At 43.1% G+C, this 20,318-nt stretch overlaps 1 protein-coding gene across 3 annotated transcripts in view; it reads left to right on the top strand.

Annotated features, from left to right (window-relative positions):
- The window catches only part of ARHGEF10L (Rho guanine nucleotide exchange factor 10 like), a 640,241-nt gene that overhangs the window by 315,807 nt on the left and 304,116 nt on the right, over nt 1–20,318 (top strand). For all 3 annotated transcript variants that reach the window (XM_078643336.1, XM_078643335.1, XM_078643337.1), the window contains exons 5-6: nt 4,249–4,343; nt 5,207–5,308. In XM_078643336.1, coding sequence (XP_078499462.1) covers nt 4,249–4,343; nt 5,207–5,308 — 197 coding nt within the window. The remainder of the gene's footprint in view (nt 1–4,248; nt 4,344–5,206; nt 5,309–20,318) is intronic.

The following is a 20,318-nucleotide window of genomic DNA, read 5'->3' as shown; positions in this document are numbered from 1 at the left end:
TGCTACATAAATTATTGCTTAAAAAATATGAATTGAAGAATTCATACACGTGTAAAAAGTCATTGTGTATCCAAATTTGATCGCAGATATTCACCCTCTTCAGTTCAATATGAACCCATTTTAAAGTAGTGATAGAGCGCACTTTTCTGCTCCTAACGAGTCTCGTGTACATTACTCAATCTCAGTTGCCGAATGTACTGTTGGTTTTCAGCGGAGGGGGGAGGAGGGGGGGTGGATCATATCCGATCCTTAAAGGTATTGCGAAAGCCACTTGGTTCTTCTAAAACGACGGAGTGATGATTTCAAACCATAAATGTTTGTTGTTAAAGTATAGAATTTTACATAAAAGGGACCTAGATGTTGCTTCACACAGTACCAAGGCCATTTCACCCCCTCACCCACTCATCCTCACACCCCCTCACTCACCCTCACACCTTCAACCCCATCACAACCCTCTCACCCTCACTCACCCTCACACCCCCTCACCCTCACCCCCTCCCCCTTACCCTCACCCCCTCACCCTGACACACCCTGTCACCCTCACACCCTCACCCCCTCACCACCCTCACCCACTCACCCTCTCACCACCCTCACCCACTCACCCTCACACCCCTCACTCACCCTCACTCACCCTCACACCCCTCACCTACCCTCACACACCTTCACACCCCCTCACCCACCCTCACACCCTCACACCCTCACTCATCCTCACTCATCCTCACCCCCTCACCCTCACACCCTCACCCCCCTCACAACCCTCTCACCCTCACTCAGCCTCACCCTCACACCCCCTCACCCTCACACCCCCTCACTCACCCTCACACACTCACTCACCCTCACACCCCCTCACCCTCACACCCGTCACCCTCACACCCATCACCCTCACACCACTCAGTGCTACAACACATATGTGTGTGTAGGTGCAAATGCAATGTTCTTGGATTTTCGTCACAATACAATACACTGAACATAATCTTCACAAAAGTTATTTACAAACGTTTAAGCTATTGCCATTATAAATTACAATAACTTTTATTGAAGTATTAATTATTTACAAAATTAAAAGCCATTGTTATTTGTAATATCAATACATCTAAGTCCCGTAAATACAACACACATTGCATTACAAATGTTATAGGTGTCACATTTGCGAAAGTTAAAACTATTGACATTGTAACTGACAAAGCTATTAATTTTGCTATTTTCAAAACCAACACATAAATAAAAAAAGTGTCATTTACAATACCAATCGCTCAAACTTTCCTAATGCGAGACCTATTGCATTTCCAATGCTTGTTTATGAGACTTCTGTTATGCCTCCTTTTTTTGGGCCATTTCATATAACGTTAACTGGGCGCAAAGGCAATTAGAGCTCTTTACATGAGCACCAGATTACATTACACAAGGAAGAATTCATTTTTTAGATTCATCTGTTTACCTTTTTTAGACATGGGGAAATTATGAGATTTGCTCAGAATCACAGAATGTTGAGCCGACGCTGGGCCTTGAACCTGGTTCCACAGTTTCAAAGTTGGCCGGTAGACCACATCTCTACTCCAACTTTTAAGAAATAAACAAGACTGTATGACCTACATTGGCACAGGGCAGGTTGAATTTTCAAATCTCTTTTTTGTCTCAATGCCATGACCTTGCTTGACTTTCATGTTGAAGACTATTTACTATCACCTGGCTATGAGCATTCGGATTGTGCGTCTGAGCACGTGTGGTCTGCTACCTGCAGACACTGGCAACTATGTTGTTATTGACACTCCTGGTCTGTGGGACGGAGTACCCCGATATGGGGACCACGGTCATATCTGGGCTGGTGGCCCTGCACCCTCCTGATCTAGAGGTCATGATATCTCCTGATGCAGTGAATCTGGAATCACCTTATCTAGAGTTTCGGGCCTTTCCAAGTCTGTTGGTGTACAGCATTTCTGGTCTGATCCATCTCTGCATTAATGCCCTTATTTATTTAAGAATTGAGGGTCTGGGTATTTCTAGGCATTCCTAATTAGTTGGTTCTAATCTAGGGCTGCCTTAGCCAAGGGCACTCCAATTCCACCGACTACGGGCACTCTTGTTCTGATGCCTATTCCTGATCTAGCAGCCTCAACATTTCTGATCTAGCAGCCCTGGCCATGTCTGGTGGCCGGAGAATGTGTTTATGCTATTCATTGTAGTCTGCAAGCAATTTATTTGAAGTATGTGATGAACAAACTTCCTTGTTTTACTTTTTGAAGGAAATTGCTTTCCCCATATGAACTGCAAAAAAAACATAATGAGACAAGACCTAATTCAAACGCAGACCTTTAGGTCTAGGTGGCTGGGGATTTATTTTATGTGTGCCACAAGTTTGTTGTACACTCTTGTTTTCACAAACCGCTTCTGCTACGGATTGCCGTCACTCAAAGTGAAACATGGCTGGAAATGCCTGTTCTTACTTTGTTACTGTGGTCGAGCACACAACACTTCTTTTAAAAACGGACATTGGTCCACGATCTATGTTCTATCAATGCTCAAACATCCCCCTTCTGTCATGTGGCACATAGGAACATTGTCGTTTTTTACTAACTTAACATGAGCACTTTGCAGCTTGCCTGCTGCTTTTGCTCATGTTACCACACGTCTTTATTTTTGCAATAATTTCAATGACTGCTTTCACATGAGAACTAATCACTGTGTTCACTCTCTGCATGTTCCTGGGATTTTGACTGAACATTATGTGCAAGGTCGAACAACAATGCCCCCTGTTATTTTGTTCTAGCCAGACCTTAGCCTTAGAGAAAACATACCGATGCAGCTATTTTTTGGACAGCATACTTGTGATTTTAGTGGGGTACACAAATAGGTGACACACACTTGGAGTGGGACCTTTCCAGGGTGGAGTGCGAAACGGCACCTATGATGTAGATCTTCCCTCTATAGGCTGAGGTATGGGGTCTGCTGACAAAGCTAATAGATCTTCTATTATACAATAATACTTCTTCTTAGCAAGGGGAGGGAGGTTAGGCACTATAGTCTTTTCTCCATTGTCTTTTTATGATGACATCTCTCCATGATATATGTACTAGCTGCTATGCTGACTGTATGTGTACTATGCATTTTCCTGCTTGTGGTGGCACGTATACGGCATTTTAGGGCACGTTAGTTAAAATAAATATTTAGAACTGTTTTGTGTCTCTGTCAGATCTTATTGTGAGCAAGTACAAGAGGGCGAGTGAAAGGATGTACCTTGTTACCGCGATTCCTGAGCAATCTGGGAGTGTTGTGTTCTGGGTTGTCTAATCATTTCTTTCTCTGTGAGTGAGTAGGTGAGCAAGTGAGACACTATAGCTAGTCGGTCCTGGGTTTGTGGGTACTAAGGTGGTAGGAAGACCGAGTCCCTATACACCAAGGTCCCATACTCCTGAGCATAGTTCTGTATTTGTGCAGAATCCCTGCAAAACGTCCTGATATTACAAAACAGTGCCTCATGAACCACATTGTTTGGAAATGTGAGAGGCAAGGGAGCAGCTAAGTTTGTTGCCCTAAAGAGAGTTAACTATTTATTATTTGCCATGAGTTCGCTTGCTTGACCATTTCAATTTTATCCTCCAGGATTGATAGCCATCACATCTGTTTGTTTAGGAGCCTTTGGATTCCTTCCCTGAGTATGGCAGAGCTATTAAGTGAGATGCCTGAAGTAGTGATAGTGGAAGAGTCCATTTAGTACCTATATGGTAAACTAGTCGTGAAAACAATGAATCCTTGCCAGATTAAGTTGTCCATAGTGCCCAGTGATGGGTTCCTAAACTAATGGTATGCCTTTAGAAATTCTCCTTGCCTGGACATACTTTGCTTTTGAAGACCAAACTCTAAACGCACTTGGGTTGAAAGTATCGGCAGACAAAAGGTTGAACAATAGATTTTAGCTACTAATCAATCTAAGAGCTCTGAGTCCTTGCCCACATTATTTTGCTCCCATACATTAGAGGTGGTGCCCATTAGTGAAGAGTCTTTTGAGCAGAGGTTCACGTGTTGGACTCCTCAGTGCTTTTGATAGAGTTACAAAAGTGAGGTTAAGCGATTCAACTTTGGCCTTCCTTTGTAACTTGTGATGGGAGAAGGAACCCGTTATCAATGACTACCTCAAGATATTTATATGTATATCCAATCTTGCTGTCATATCTTTTGACATGATTCTCCATGTCCTGTTGTGATGCATCCAAAGATATCAGTCTCTCATATTTTCTCATTCCCTTGCAGGTCTTCCGGTGTTGTGAGCAATGGGGACAACGTTGGGGATGTTACACAAGGGGTGCGCACCTTGAGCCTGAAGAAGCGCCTCTCGAGGCGGCGAGGTGAGTGTGTATGTGGTAGTGCATGGGGTGATGGGTAAATGGGTTTAAGGTGCAGGTTGCCTCTCTACTCCTCTGGTAATAGGAATAGTGTGGGATATGTTAACCACTGAGAATCACACGTTGACCCTGAAGAAGCTCTGCCTAGGCAGCAAGGGGAGCCTATGTGAGATTAGCAAGGTGGGAGGTGGTGGAAGGGTGACTAGAGCTTATGGAAGTATTTGTGACACCATAGTTTAAACAGCATTTTGCTGCTCCCAACCTATAGCAATTGAGACCGATTTGCTGCTTGTATGATCAATCTGGAGTTCCTTAAGGGGGCAATGATGGGTGGTTGCTTAACCTAGAGCCGGTCTTCAGGGTTAATTATTAAAGAGGTCAGTAGCTTTCAGCATCCCCCACTTTCAGGAACGGTGTAAGGATTTTTTTCTATTTTCAGTGAAGAGGAAATTGGCACTCCTGTTAGGCCAGCTATTGGTATTGGCTAATACATGTGCACCACCGTAGCACACTATATGCAACAATTGCAAGTAGGGAGGGAGGTGTACTTCGAGGATAAATATGCGAATAGTGCATAACCTAATGGAAATACGTTTCTCATCCTAAGGGCGCCCCAGTTAGTGTGGTCTACACTGCCTAATGGGATGAGCTAGCCTGGTTCGTCTTTGCGGTGTCAGCCTCGGGAAAGATGTTTCATAAAAGGGAGACTCCATCATCATTACAAGTTTATCGGGTCTTGTCTTTCTAAAATGACTTTAGGAAGAAGTGGAAGCAGAAGGCGGGGGGAACTAAGAACATGTGGGCTTTGTGTATTGGGAAGATTCCTTCATTCTGCTCATAAATTGACCTGTGCCTATCCTTTCTAGGTGTTGTTTCGATTGGGGACCGCCGTTCACGTTCCTCTGTGACCGATGATGGCATCATTTATGATGACGTTCCCTGTGATCATCTGGACCCTGATCACTATGGTAGGAGTGCATTCTGTGCAATGGATTTACAGAGGTTGAATGATCTTGTAAATGCGAGGTTTGAGTGGGTGAAGATGATTGGGAAAATTACATTTTGAGGGTGGTAAATGCATGTATCCTGAAGGAGGAATGTACTGCTTCATTTAAGATTTAGTGACTAGGTGAACATCGGTGGATATGTTTGGGTGGGTGGATAGCTTTCTCAATATTCTCAGTTTTATTAATACCAGGGTGAAGATGCCTGTTGTTGGAATCTGTTAAAGAATTCTCATCACATGGTAATTGGAGTCTGAAAGGGTTTATTGACAAAAAAAATTCAAGTCTGTGAATCACCGTGTCAATTGGCCTGGGGTTCCACCGGCAAAAGTTTGTGGAGACTAGATCTTAGACAGAGGGCAACACTCAAATTTTAACCCTACTTGTACACACGTTTGTCATAGCAGTCACATGGTAAATTCTTATTATGAACACAAGCAGGTTCTCATTTGAGATTGAGAGAATAAGTGAGAATGACCTTCAGACAGAAATGTAAACTGTTCCTGCTGAGCAAGTTTTTCTTCTTTTTACTGTCTCTGTAGCAAAAAATGCCAAAACAGTTCCATGTGCGAGTTAACTCCTGCTATATTTACATAAACACATTGGGCTGAATCAGAGAGCACCCATGGTCCCTGTTGAGTCAGTGGTGTTGGTAATGAGAGGGGAGCTTAATTGCAATCTCATGTGGCCTGGTGGGGGGAATTTCATTTAGATAACCTACCTGATTTTGTACATTCCTGAGATGTAAGAAATTAGCTCTGCTCTTTATCGGAGCTAATGGGACTGATATATCCTAGGAAAGATGGGGAATAACATTTTCAGAAGCATGCATTGTGATGGAATATGTAGGGCTAGCATTTTGACAAAAGAGTGAGTAATACGAGAAGAGAGGAATTCAATATGATATAGAAAGACAGTAAAGAGGAAAAGTTACTCATAGATTCTTGTTGGTTGCTTTATTTTCCTGCTGTGTAAAAACCGATGCCGGAGAGCATTTAGGGCATGAGAAATATAGACCTTGAATGAAGGCATTTTATATGATGGATTTGGTGTTGTAAACCTTTACAACAATATACGTTTTATTGATTATATGCTTATGGGTCTTTGTTTTTTTATTTTATCTATCGCAATGTGTAAATATGATTATAACAATTGCATCTATAAGTGCTTCACTATTGAAACATTGTGTAGACATAAAAACCAAAAATAAATACATAAAAAGGAATAAACATATAAAAAAATAATTTAAAAGAACATAAAATTACCCAAAAATATTAAAATAAATAAATTACCTTTATGTACAGCAACACTTGAAAGTCCTGGGCCAGATGTAAGACCATGACAATTTGTGACTCGCAAATTGCGCTTGATTGCGAGTCAAAATTTGCGAGTCACAAATTGCCATGTACAACAGTGTCTGAGACACTGTTTGTGATTCCCAGTGGGGTCGCAAATTGCATGCCTCATCAATATTCATGAGGCGCTCACAATTTGCGACCCCATTGGGAATGGCTGGTCCTCCCAAGGATGATGGCCTGCTTGGCTCAGCAGACCTCCATGCCTGGGACTACTTTTCAATAAAGCAGTTTTTTTTCTTCAATGCAGCCCATTTCCCCTAAGGAAAATGGGATGCATTTTTAAAAAAAAGAATGAAACATTTTTGTTTAATTTTTTAAGGGCAGATAGTGGGCCCTGTGACCACAACCTGCCCCATATAAATATTTCCCCCTGCATTTGCAAAGAGGAAGAGGTCCCCTGGGGACCCCTTCCCACTTGCAAGTGCATTACCACCCTCTTGAAGAGGGGGGTAAATTGCGTGTGTTTTGTGACCACAATTGCTGTCGCAAAACATTCTTACATTGGGTAGTTGGTTGCAACTAGATAGGGACGCCTTTGGAATGCCCCTTCCTAATTGCAAGTCGCAAATCCTATTTAGTGAGTCGCAAATAAATTGTGACTTGCTAAATAGGGTTTGTACTTCACCCTATTCGTTTTTGCATGCGCAAACGGGTCGCTAACCCATTTGCGCAAGCAAAAATGGGTCGTACATCTGGCCCTTGGTTTCTAAATATGTATCCATGCATGTAACATCTGGGACTTTTTATAATTCACTTTTATATCTCTTAATTAATTTCCATGTACATGTATAACTTTTTATGCAGTTATGCATCTATATATTTATTACTTTACTCCCACTGTAAATGAAAAAAATCTACTCACTCCAATTCACTACTCTGTCTCATCCTATTCATTGTCCTGTTTATACTTTACCTTCAATCTTTGACTCCTCCCAAACCTCATTTTACTACCCAAAATAACCCTTTCTAGCCTCTTACCTCCTCGATTCTTTCTTTATCGTATTCAATCCAACTAACAGACTCACATATCCACCGCTCCAATTAATAACTTATATTTGCCTATACTAATCCACCACTAATCCACTTTGGTTTCCGGAGTAGCATGCTACTGGCTGAACATCGCGTCAGCGCCTCGTCAAGGGTAGTAAGTGCTATATAAATGTAATTAAGATTACAGTTACAACTGCTAAGGGAGGCATTTCTTCATGAAGCTGCTCAGTAATGATTTGCTCAATGCCGGTGTATAAAAGATGATCTAATGTTGCGCATTGTAAATTTTAAATATAACTGGATTTACCAAACCAGTGGGGAGTGGCCGTGAACTCTAAAGCATACACATTTGCACAATAGTAGTTTTGGGAATCCATTTTCACCTATCTATTTTTTTCAATCTTCAGGATACATAGCATTCACTACATGTTAGAATCCAAATCAGTGCATCCCTTTTATCTTGAGAATTGTTTTCCACGTATTTCTTTTACTTAAATGATCACACAACTCCTTTTTTCCTTCATTTTTCCCCCTACCCTTTCAACTGTCGAGAACTGTCTATTTTTTTTTTTCTTCCCTTCTTGGAGGTGAGTAGCCGGGTGAGACACCGTGTTTTTACACACCTTCCCTTTTACTTCCCTTTTATTCCATCTCCTCCTTCCTCCCTCTCCTCCACTCTCTTTGTTTGTATTAATGTTTTCTTTGTTCGAGGGTGAATCAAAGCCCCACCTGTTCTTATGCCCGTTTACCCTCCTATTTTTTCTGTGGCTTTCCTTCCACTTACCCCGAGAATCTTTTACCCGTTTCACTTGGTTTGTTTTCCTTAAAAGGACACGTTATTATGCATTTGAAAGATTCTGAACACGATTTTGAGATTTCTGATGCTTGTAACAGCTTTCTAGCAGCATGTGGTGCAGAGCCGCAATGCTGTGTATTTGTCCACACAAAGTATTGATGAAGATGTATTATTACAGCCCTACAGAGTTCCTAAAAAATTACATAAAGGTTCCAATCACAGCACTGTGTGGGGACATCAAAATCCCACATTTGGGATTTCTAGAGTTTGGTCCTTTTCAAAGAGTGTTGGGTATTGTGAAAAATAGAAATGATTTTGCCCCATCATTATTTTGCTATTATATCATGAGCAGTGGCGGCTGGTGGATTTTGAAAGTGGTGGGGCGAAAAATCATATCCTAGTATAACGAGCAAGCAAGCCCGAACTGCAAAATATGGATTCAAATGGTGGCTTTTACACCACATATTTAAAGCAAATTGTTGCAAACACGGGGTCCAAATATAGCATTTTAAAGCACAAGTGAGAAGAAAACATTAGAAACATATCTATCAAAAATTTGCCCAATCCTCTAACTGGTTTGGTTGCAAAATGACCACCAAGCCAAGCACACAACCAATGGAAACAGGCCCTCTAAGAGTTTTCTACCTGTAACACATATCTGCCTCTAAACTGTATTGTTTGATGAAGACACCAAGTCTCACACCGTTGGTAAAACAATGAATACTGTCCATTGCTACTGGAAACAAGATGTGGCTTAACAGCCTTTGGAACTCCAGATTTATACTGCCCTGTGTGCGGCCTCATACCTGCCAAGGTTTCAGATTGCTATGTGTGACATTTTCATAATTTCTGTGTAATTATGAGTGACATTTCAATGACTGAGTGACACTTTCTCATGAGCAAAAATAAAGCAATGGAGACGAGGAAAACATATAATTATCAGGAATTACTACCATTTGAGCAACAAGAAACTCTAAGAAAATCTTACAATTGCCACAAAGCACCAAGAATGGAAGGGCACTAGTCTAACTGACATGGCACACAGACTCATGTCATAATAAGGGTTGTTTTGTTTTTTCCATTCTGCACTATAATCCGTTTACAGTAATGCCTTTAAAAAGAATAATCTGGGTTTCTGATGTGTATTCACTTGTGGCTAAGAGCTGCCAGAACTCACAACAGCCATAAAGTCTGTCAGTTGCTGGTCATGTTACACATTATCTCCGGGTAAAATGAGGCATAAGTGTGAGTTACAACTAGTCCACTCCTCCAGCTCAAAATTCATACATTCGTTCATACTTGCACTTGGTAAAATGCCACAAAGGCTCTACCAGGCCGTGCTTACATACTGCTTGTAAAAAAGTAAAAATGTGTCCCTTTCTCCACTCATATCGTTTGACTGAATGGTTTCTCCTTAGAGAGACCAGGTGGAACACTTGGGTGTGTCTGTGTTTTTTTTTTACTACGTTTCCTCTCCCAGATGGAAAAGAATTAATTGTAATCCCACCTGAGATGGGAAATAAAGAAAATAGATTTCCAAATAACAAGGGTGGGGTCTATGGAGGGGTTATGTGCAGCTGCTCGAGGTCCAGTTTTAGGTTGGAGATTATATGCGGGATTCATGGGCGCGTGGTCTGAGGTCGATGGTGGGCTCTATTCAGTAAGTGGAGGGGAGGGAAGTCCGGTCCCATCAACAGGATTCAGCACTTAGCACTGTGTGTGAGCAGTGCTGAAGTGCGAACTTTGGGAGGGGGAAGGTGTTACTGGGGCCGGAGCAGCTCAGGCCGGTTTGAGTCTGGTCTGTTCTCTGGCAGTTGTATCTGGAGGTGAGGGGTATAAGTAATGCTGACAAACACTTCTTCCGACACCCACTTAGAGGCAGCCTGCCGCTTCTCTACCTCAGAGCTCGTGTTTGCTTTGTTCGTTTGCGGAAAGAGCTTAGTTGTGTGTTTTTTAAGACCCTGACCTTGCTCCCAGTTTTAACAAGAAATCTGGGCAAAGGACGTCAACGTGGAGTTGGGCGATTACGTCATGCAGTATAAAGTGCATATTGTCGGTTAAAACTGATATCTGGTATTTTTAAATCTTTTATTCCGAGTAACCCTATATATGCATCTTTTAATTTGCAGACTGTTGCTTCTCATTCATGGCGCTGCTGAGCGGGGGGCCCGCTAGTGTCCCCCATGGTGCTTAATCACACTTCCCCGGTTTATTACAGTGTTGTGTAGCGACATTTTTAATGTATGAAAGGTCTGAATAACAAAACCTACATATTTGTAGAGGCCGAGAGAGAAGAAACAAGAACAAGCACTCGCCGCTTTACATTAATGGTAGATGGCTCGATGGTGTACCCATGTCGATTTTACTGCCTAATCTGAAGGTGCACATTTCTCTTGCTTGCCTGGGGTCCCACGCCCCTTTTCCGCGCCACTGGCTGCTTCTGCAAGCTTTTTCAAAAGTATTTCACACACACCCTTCCTCGCTGTACAGCATGACGGTGTCCCTGCCCTGGGCTTTTGGAATTCATTTATCTAGGGTCTACATTTACAGTGAAAAAACCAGATGACCCCTGGCCTGTACAGCTCCGCTCAGATGGCGCAGGAGCACGACGCTTTCCCCACGAAATCAGCTCTGCCCGGGGCCTGAGGGAGCACCCAGTAAACTCGATGTTGTAGAACGCTGTACCTATGTGTCGATGTTGCTGCCTAATCTGAAGGTGCACATTTATGTTTGCATTTTGGAAAAGTGCCGCCTTTTAGTCGATGCATTTATAGTGCTTCGCACCTGACGGGGCCTCGAAACGCATTTTGCTGGGTGGGTCGCACTTCCCCTAACTGTGGAGTGAGCGAAGACAAGGCTGACTTACAGATCGGCGGAAGGTTACTGCGAGAACCCATCTGCTGTAAGGTTCACCTCGCCCTGGCAGGCACTCTCTCCCATCTCTCTCCCATCTCGCCCTTACCCTCCCCACACACACGTGCTGTCCCCTCCACCTGCCTTCTCTGCCTAGCCGTGAGGACCACTCCATCGTAAGTCAGAAAGCCATGAAAAAAACTTAACTTACGTGGTTTCACTGTCACAGACTGTCAGTCGAAGAAGACAATGATTGTTGCACACTGCACAGGCACGAGGTCTGAGTCACTCTCCGCGTGACTCTGGTGTTGTTGTTGTGGCACTGGCACTGCAGTCCACGCCAGGGCGCAGTGACGTTCCCACAGCGGCCAACGAACGCAGGCCAATCACAACTCCATGGATCCAAATGGCCACATGTGATTGGCCATACATACAGCGCTAAGCACAGCCAGTCAGCCACCCACCCACCCAACCGCGGCAGCACCACCATCCTCGTGCACATGAACTCAGCCAATCCTGGCGCAGGCATAACATCGCCACTGCGCCTGGATTGGCTAAAGAGCAGGGCTAATATTGCCCATAATGAGACCCGGCAGCCTGTGTCCCGGCTAGGGGAGAAGGAGGAGGGAAGGGGCTTTTGCGTGTGTGCGCATGCGTGGGCAAGTCATAAAAATGACTTGTCCTAAATGCGCACACACACACTGCTGCCCCGCGACACGCTGCCAAGCCTGCCACATGCCGCTCACTGCTGCAGGCCCGCCCCCCACACCTTCCGTGATCACACTGGATGACGTCACGATTTGTGACTCCGGTCCGGCCTCAACTGCTGGTGCGCTCATGATTTTACTTTTTTAGTGTGTCAGACAGGGACAGCAGTGACGGTCGTCCATGGATAGAGGGGCAACGCCCCAACGCCCCCAATGGACGAACCGCCACTGATCATGAGGCTGTTTATGGAGAGAAGAATGTGTCAGAGATGTCTGTGCTCTTTTGAGTACAGCAAACTCTTAGACCCATTAAGTGGAGGGCAACTAAGCTTGATAATAATAAAATATATATATATATATTTTAACTGGTCAAGTCTCAATCCTGGGAACCCCAGAACATGGTAACCCAATTGGCCTAGCCCCAGTGGCTATACAGTCAAGACACACGTTAATGTCCCTTGATTTGCAGGAACTAAGGAATCTCCCTCTTCTGCCGTCAACAGACGACCTGTAAATCATGACCCCAAACTACATACTGTCAGACAAACCTTGATGATTTGTATCTAAACCATGCACATGAAATGCATTAACTGCAAAAATGGAACTCCATCTGCCAACATTATCAATATCCCACCAGCACTTTGTATCCAGAAGCTACTTGTACGGCATACGACAATTGCTGAAATGTAATCGTGCCTGCTAACATTAATACTATTAGTATTTTATAACCCGCTAACACAGTGGATCTCATTCTCGAAAAGAGACCAGAAGCAATTCAGTAACGCAAGTGTGCTGTCGAAGCAAATAAACAGAAACAAAAAACCGTTTTAATAGTATGGTGCAGAATACTTGATCCATTGGAAACCTCAATTGAATAACAAATGTCCATAGGTCCTGCATTATCCTATGATCATCAACATAAGCCTGTAAAAACACTTTTGATTACTTTTTTAATATTGCTGTTCAACTGTATTTAATTTAGTTTGTGCATCAATGATTTTCTTTGAGATTCAAGAATATTGCTCAAAATTAAGTAAACACTCATTAGTTAAAGGCTACAATTTAATTTGATTTCTAGACATCAGAAATTAATTGTTCATGGCCTTCTTGGGATATTACTGCATCCAGCGGAGTATCATATTAACAGTATTCTTTTACATGGACAGATATGCATAGGACTTCTCCAGCATCATATCCATCTCTGCAAATGATGCAAACAGTTTACAAAGGAAGCCATGTCTTAGTTTATAATGCATAGCAACTCAGGCAGCCCATTTCTGAATCATGGGTGGTGCCACTGATAAGGGTCTCAAGTGCCTTGAATGACGTGCCTAGATTATAGATGTCTGACAATTAGCAGGAAAAAAGCTGTCACATTTTGTATTTATTCCCTTAAAAACTTTAATTGAAGCGACGTCGCGATAATGCTCAAACACCCTAAAAATAGTGAACTTTGACTCCTATGGCTATGCAACTATAATAATTGTTTGTGACATAACAGATGAAATTGCTAACATCACCAGTAATGTCATCAATAACATTACTTATGCGGCATCACAGCTATTGTTTTATGTTAAGATAGCTGTGGTGTTTAGAGTGTTCCTATTGGCACGTTATGTTTAGAACTGATGACCGGTTTATATTGAGTTAGCTCACTTCACTAAAACTAATGAGTTTCAGTCTTTTCGAGTACTCCTTGGCCTACACAACTTTGGGGAACTGAATGAGGTGGGCCGCTGATAGCTGCCTGATGATGTGTTTGACACTGGAGCACAAACCATAACTCGCCTAAAAGCCAGGAAAATCTTAGGATGATCTCACCAAATGCCCTGCTCATTACATCTCCCTTAATGAGACAGATGCAATTACAAATGTTGTAAATCATTGTACAAATTAGATTACCTATCATATCACACCTACCACTTTGACAGAGATGACTATAAATGTAGCATTATTAATTGGTTTAATTATGTGTTATTTTTTCGTTACATTCCACTTTTAGGTGTTGGTATTTATTGGTATACATATTGTGAAATCATAAGCATTGCAAGGGCTGTGTGAGTGATGCTTTACATGGGCTGTTGGGAGAGGTTTGGATTAAGCTCCTAAACATAACTTGCAAACTCTACTGGTTTTTAGGTTTTAATTGTTAGCCATACCTGTACTTTAACTGTAGTTTTTAGGTGAATTTCTATTTAAACATATATTGAGGTGTTATAACCAAAGCTAACAATAACTATAACACCCTTTTGTTTTTTTCAGTATTTAAAAAAAAAAATCATATACCACATCCAAGAGTTCCCTGTGCCAAGACATCTGTGGACGGTCAACACCTGCTGCGTATGGCCTTTGGCTGTGTGCAGCAGGGTTAGGAGCAGAGCCTGGCCTCTGGTCAGGCGGAGCACCAAACCCTCGGCTGGTGGATGGAGGAGGCTTACTGTGGGGCCCCATCTCCCACCAGGCCCTGTGTCCGACCCTTTGTGGACAGCCTGCAATACGTGGCCTTTAGTGGAATGTAGTAGTGGTTGGCCACAGAGCCAGGCCTTGCCCTGAAATCTTTGTGAGTGGCCAACCGATCCAGGCTTGGCCCTTTGGTCGTGCACAGCCGGGTTGGCCACAGCGTTTGTCCTCCACATCCAGCTCTACTCTGCTCAGTTGCCCAACCCCTGCTACATGCAACCTCTGGCTGTGAGCTTCCAAACAGACCCTGCTTCCAACTCTTCATGTTTGGCCACACTCTTCAGCGGAGTTTGGCCATGGTGCTCAGCATTCTTAGGGTAACTGACCCCATCTGCACATGGTCTTTGGCTATGCACAGTAGCAGTCTGGCTGCAGTGTCTACACTGTGGCTGGTCCCTCTTTATGCCCGAATGCGTTTAGCCAACACCCACCTGTGGACGTTGGCCAAGCACAGCAGTAGTGCACAAAATCTTTTGTACACCATTTTTGACAGGATTTGAGAATCCTATGCTACAGTGAGTCTGCTGGTCCAAGGGAGGGTTCATTTCTAATCTTGTGTGTGAACAGCATACGTTATAGATCTCCTATGTATGTAGCCTTGCACTGTTCAACATCGTATTACATGAATCATTGGTGGGACATGAGGTTTAGTCATGGCGGGGTCCATGATGGTGTATTGAGCCCCTCCAATGACTTTATAAGTGTGTATAGTCCTAGTTTGTGCCTCCATCTAGGCTAATAGTGCCTTGTGGGTCTTGAAGAGCCTTCTACATTATGTTCACATACATCATATTCCAGTTCTATCCAACTCAGGTGGACTTACCACACAGTGGCTCCATGAGGGGTTTCAGTGTGTCTCCATGTAGGTGTACAGTGCTTTCTTTGTGTAGTGCCTTCTTTGTGTCTACATCGTATAGTACCTCATACAAAGTGTTCATGAGCATCTTATTCCATGTAGTACCGACTTAAAGAGCTGTCTGAGATGAGCTTTGCGCAAAAGGGGCTTCCTATAGTGCTACAGTGCCTCACTTGTTGCTTCATGTAGGCATATAGCACATGGTTTGGGTTTTTATGTAGGTGTATACTATCTTGTGGCTCATAGTATATATAAGTATGTGAACATCATATATATTGTGGATCCATGTTCCATACAGCACTCTGTGTCTTCTTGTAGATGTATAGCACACTGTGTGCTTTGTAGTGCCTTATAATATATGTTTGTGAACATCATATGCAGTTCTCAGCAACTTGAAATGATTCATGGCACGACTCCCACCCTTGGTAATCTTACATAACGGTGGTATTTCTTGGCAAATTGTGGAAACATTTACTTGTCCTGCTATTAAAATAATGATCTTCCCATGATAGCGGTAGTCCTTGGCAACTTGAGAGCATGCTTGGCCTGATAGTCATTGCTGAAACCTGGTAAAATGGAGGCCTTTACAAAATGATGCGATTTACTGACAACTTGTGGGAATCAATGCTGGTTCCACAGTAAAATATTAGCCTTCACATATTAGTGATAATTCTTTGCCTCTTGGGGCTTGCATGGTGTGATGCCCATTGCTAACATCTGGTACAGTGCTGGCCTTCTACATATTGGTGGTATTTCTTGGCAACATGTGTGTTTTAGTGGCATGAAACCAAGCCCTGGGAATCCATTCCTGACCCAAGGAACGAGTGCGGGCTTGTTTATCTGTTTTATGTCCCTTTCTATATCTTCCTCCTCCCTTCTTGTCCACTTCTGGGAACTTTATAACCATCATACATTGCCATGTGATCCACTGTAATTGTTTTTTAGTATCTGTATATGCAAACATAACAATTATTCATCCTGAATGTTACATTAGTTGGCTCAGGCATGCAATTTCTGTTAATACTTCTGGACTGTCATTCCTTTTCCTATATCTTCTGTTTTCTGTAATTCTCCAGAATGTATGCGAGTAAAAAGGCAGTAAAAAGATTTCTTTTAATTGATACAAGCCCTGGGAAATGCTGGCCTTGGACCAATGCTGACAATTTTTGCTAACTTGTAAGAACACATACCATAATATCCAGCCCTGGAAAATTGCTGGCTGTGACATAATGGTGGTAATTGCTGCCAATTTGTGAGCATTCAAGACATGATGGCCACCACTGGTGAAATGCTGGCCCACAGCCAATGCCTGTAATTCTAATTCATGGCAATTTGAGGGCATTTGTAACATCATTGCCAACCTTGTAGATAGTTGGACTGCAGTTTAGAGTGGTATTTATTGGCAACTTGTTACTGTTCATGAAAGTCCTGGCAGAATGGTAGTAATTATTGAATAAATGCGAAAATCCATGTTATATTGGGTTCAGGATAATTTATCCTAGGACATTCACAGACTGGTGTGTTGTGCCGGTGTCTATCCCATGATGAGTTCCCGATGTGCATGTTTCCGTTTTTTACTCCTTTATCTTTTTTGTGCCACTCTTCTTTCTTCTCTATGGCTTTGGAGAAGAGCAGCATTGCATCCTCGTTTTGTTGTTATTTTGGTTTGTGTTGGACCTGGCCCTTTTTGCAATGTAATCCCCAAACCTTTTGCCTTCTCCTATTTTTTCTGACCTGTTTTTGTTGGTGTTAGGACTCAGGGCACTTAATCACTGCCAACCAATGCTAACGTGCATATATTCTCTGTCTATTGTATCTGTGATTGGTTTAACCATGATTGGCATATTTGGTTCAATAGTAAGTCCCTAGTAAAGTGCATCATGTGTGCCCAGGGCCTGTAAATCAGATGCTACTAGTGGGGCTTCATCACTGATTGTGCCACCCACACGAGTAGCCCTGCAAACATGCCTCAGACCTGCCACTGCAGTGTCTGTGTGTGCCATTTCAAACTGCCATTTCAATTGGTAAGTGCACCCATATTTGCCAGTCCCAAACCTTTCTTTTTACTACATGTAGGTCACCCCTAAGGTAGGCCCAAGCCAGTCCCATAGTCCGGGTGCAGTGTATTTAAAAGATAGGACATGTACTGGTGTGTTTTACATGTCCTGAGGGTGAAATACTGCTAATTTCGTTTTTCACTATTGTAAGGACCATCGCTCCCATAGGGTAACATAGTGATTGCCTTGAAATATTTTTTTAATTTAATTTCCAATCCGGAACAGATTAAGTTTTTAAAATTTAAAAACACATATTTTGGTGAAGTTGGTTTTTAAATTGCGCATTTGAAAATGCCTCTTTTAGAAAGTGGACATTTTCTTGCTTAATCATTCTGTGCCTCTGCCTGCCTGTAGAATACATGTCTAGGTTGGCTGACAGTTGGGCTCTTGTGCATTCACTCTAGACAGTCACACAAAGGAAGCTGAGGTGTGCTTTACATATCCTGATGGCCCATCACCAGACTGATGGGTCTTCCTGAGCTAGAGTGTTGAGAGGAGTTGTCACAGATACCGGGATAGGGCAGTGCTTGTCCTCACACAAAGCTGTCTCCACCCCCTGTAGTATGTTTGGAGCCAGGTCAGGGTGTTGTGCACTACAAAGACTTTCCTTTTTAAGTTTGCCTTCTTTAAAGGCAAACAGGGGTATAAGTATTGGACCTCTCGCACCCCAAAATCAGAACATTTCTGGACTGAGGACATTCTGCCAGAACAAAGACCTGGATGCTGTTGGAGGGTCTGCCACACTGCATGTTGCTTTGTTGTGCTGGCCTGTTGCATGCTTCTTTTGCCCTTGGAGTGAAAGGACTGGACTTTACTTTCTCTATCCTGCTTCCAAGGTTCTCCAAGGGCGTGTGTTTGCTTGCCTCCTGTTAAGAAGTCTTAGGGCCATCAAAGACTTCCCCCTACCAGTGACTGGGCTCTTCTGCTGAAAGTCCTGACATGCCAAGTGGTGCCACATCCAGTTCCAGGGCCCTTGAAAGTGTATCTGGGTGATCTTAAGGAGAAAACCCACTCATCGACTCCCGTCGCCTGTTTTCTCTACTCATCGCTGCAAATGATTGATGCATAGCCGTTGCCTGCACCAAAGCGTGGCTCCCGTTTGAAGCATCAACCACGGCTTTCACCGCAGGCCTCAGCTCCTCGTCACAGCGCATTAGTAGAAATGCTGCAGCATGAGTCCCGAGCACCATGCCATGCCACTGACATCCGGGGCACCTGCTCCGACTCTGACACAGCACCAACTCACGGCTGTGAAATTGATGCAGCGCCTGCATCGCCGCTGTTGCATTGAAGCAGTGTGTCTGGATTTTCGATGCATTGTCCCTTGGCGCGGACTCTTCATCGTTACCGCGTCACAGTAAGGCACTTAGGCCACATGGCTGGAAACCAACGCATCACCTCCCCAGTAAGGAACCGGCACATCACCTCCCCTGCCAGTAAGGAACAGATGTATCACCTCCCCTGTGTAGTAAGGATGCATCGCTTTGCTTTTCCGGCACTTCACCTCCCCTTCACCTTGCACCGTCTTTGATTTTTGATACATCTAAGGTAATTTGTGCTTAAACAAACGCATACATTGATTTCTATGAACAAAAGTTGCTGAAACTTTTAAAAGTGATATTTTGACTTTTGTATGTTGGATTTTTGTAACTTTGGTCCTGACTTATTCATATAAATATTAGCTATTTTTCTAAGCTGGTGTGGACTCCTTTTGTTTTTTCACTGTGTGTGGGTACAAATGCTTTACACATTGCCTGTGAGATAAGCCTGGCTGCTTGTGCAAAGCTACCAAGGGGATGAGCAGAGGTTATCTTATCTGTGTGACTCCCTTACCATGACTAGAGTGAAGGGCCCTTCTTGGACAGGGTGCAAACCACTGCCAACCAGAGATACCATTTCTAATTGTTTCTTACCTGAATGCTTTCTTTTTTATAGCTGTTGCAGTTTACCTCCCTAATGTGTGTGTTTTTTTAACGAGGGTGTGTGACCCCAACACGCTCCTGCTTTTTCTTCATTTTATGTTTATAGGAGGTGCTGCCCCACACCATTGCTCCTCATGTTCCATTTTTGTATTCTCCTCTGCACCTGCTATGGTGGCCAATCCTGCAAAGTGGGTCAGAGAATGGAAGAACCAGTGCGGCAGTGTGTACAAAACCCACAAACCGCTATCATGGTGTTCGCCTGAGGAATTTTAATGCTGCTCATATTATAGTGTAATTTGTGGAATATTGTTGCCATTTGATGCAATTCTAATCCTGACATAATGGCCATCTTTCTTGACATATTTTGCATATCTATTGCACAATACTGCTCGCCCTACACATACTGTTTGTATCCGGTTACAATGGTGATACTTCTTAATTTAGTGTGGGCAGCTAAGACACAGTGGTGATTCTGGCAACATTGTTGGTATCCTTTAAACAGTGGTGGTAATTCTTGACAGACTGTTGTCATCCATGGCACAGTCACGCCCACAACTGCTACAATGATCAACCGTGTATTATTATGGTAATTCATGACCTAATGTGTGTATTCGTGGAATGATAGTGTCCACCCTTGCACAGGGCTAGCCCTGCCTTAATGGGAGTAATTATTGGTATATTGCCGACAGATATGAATGATGGAACCAAGACAAAAATTTAAATCATTTTAATACATTACAGTTTGATTAAGTAAGATATAAAGCAATGCAAGTGATCAAATGTAACAGATGCATTAATTTGCTTACTGAGCAACCCCTCTCCCCAAAACCAGATGTCTTTTCAACTGCCTGGAATTTTGAGTGATTGTGGGATAAAGCGCAATCTACAGCATTGCTAAAAACGTGTGCTCTTCTGTTTGCAGAAACGAAGTACAGCATATGTTTCTAGAATAAACAGGTTGTGTTTCCCTTTTTT

Source organism: Lissotriton helveticus, chromosome 5_1 (assembly GCF_964261635.1).
Source record: "Lissotriton helveticus chromosome 5_1, aLisHel1.1, whole genome shotgun sequence".
In the NCBI taxonomy this organism is placed as follows: Eukaryota; Metazoa; Chordata; class Amphibia; order Caudata; family Salamandridae; genus Lissotriton; species Lissotriton helveticus.
The sequence above is the reverse complement of the archived record's forward strand: the minus strand, read 5'-3'. Positions and strand labels throughout refer to the sequence as shown.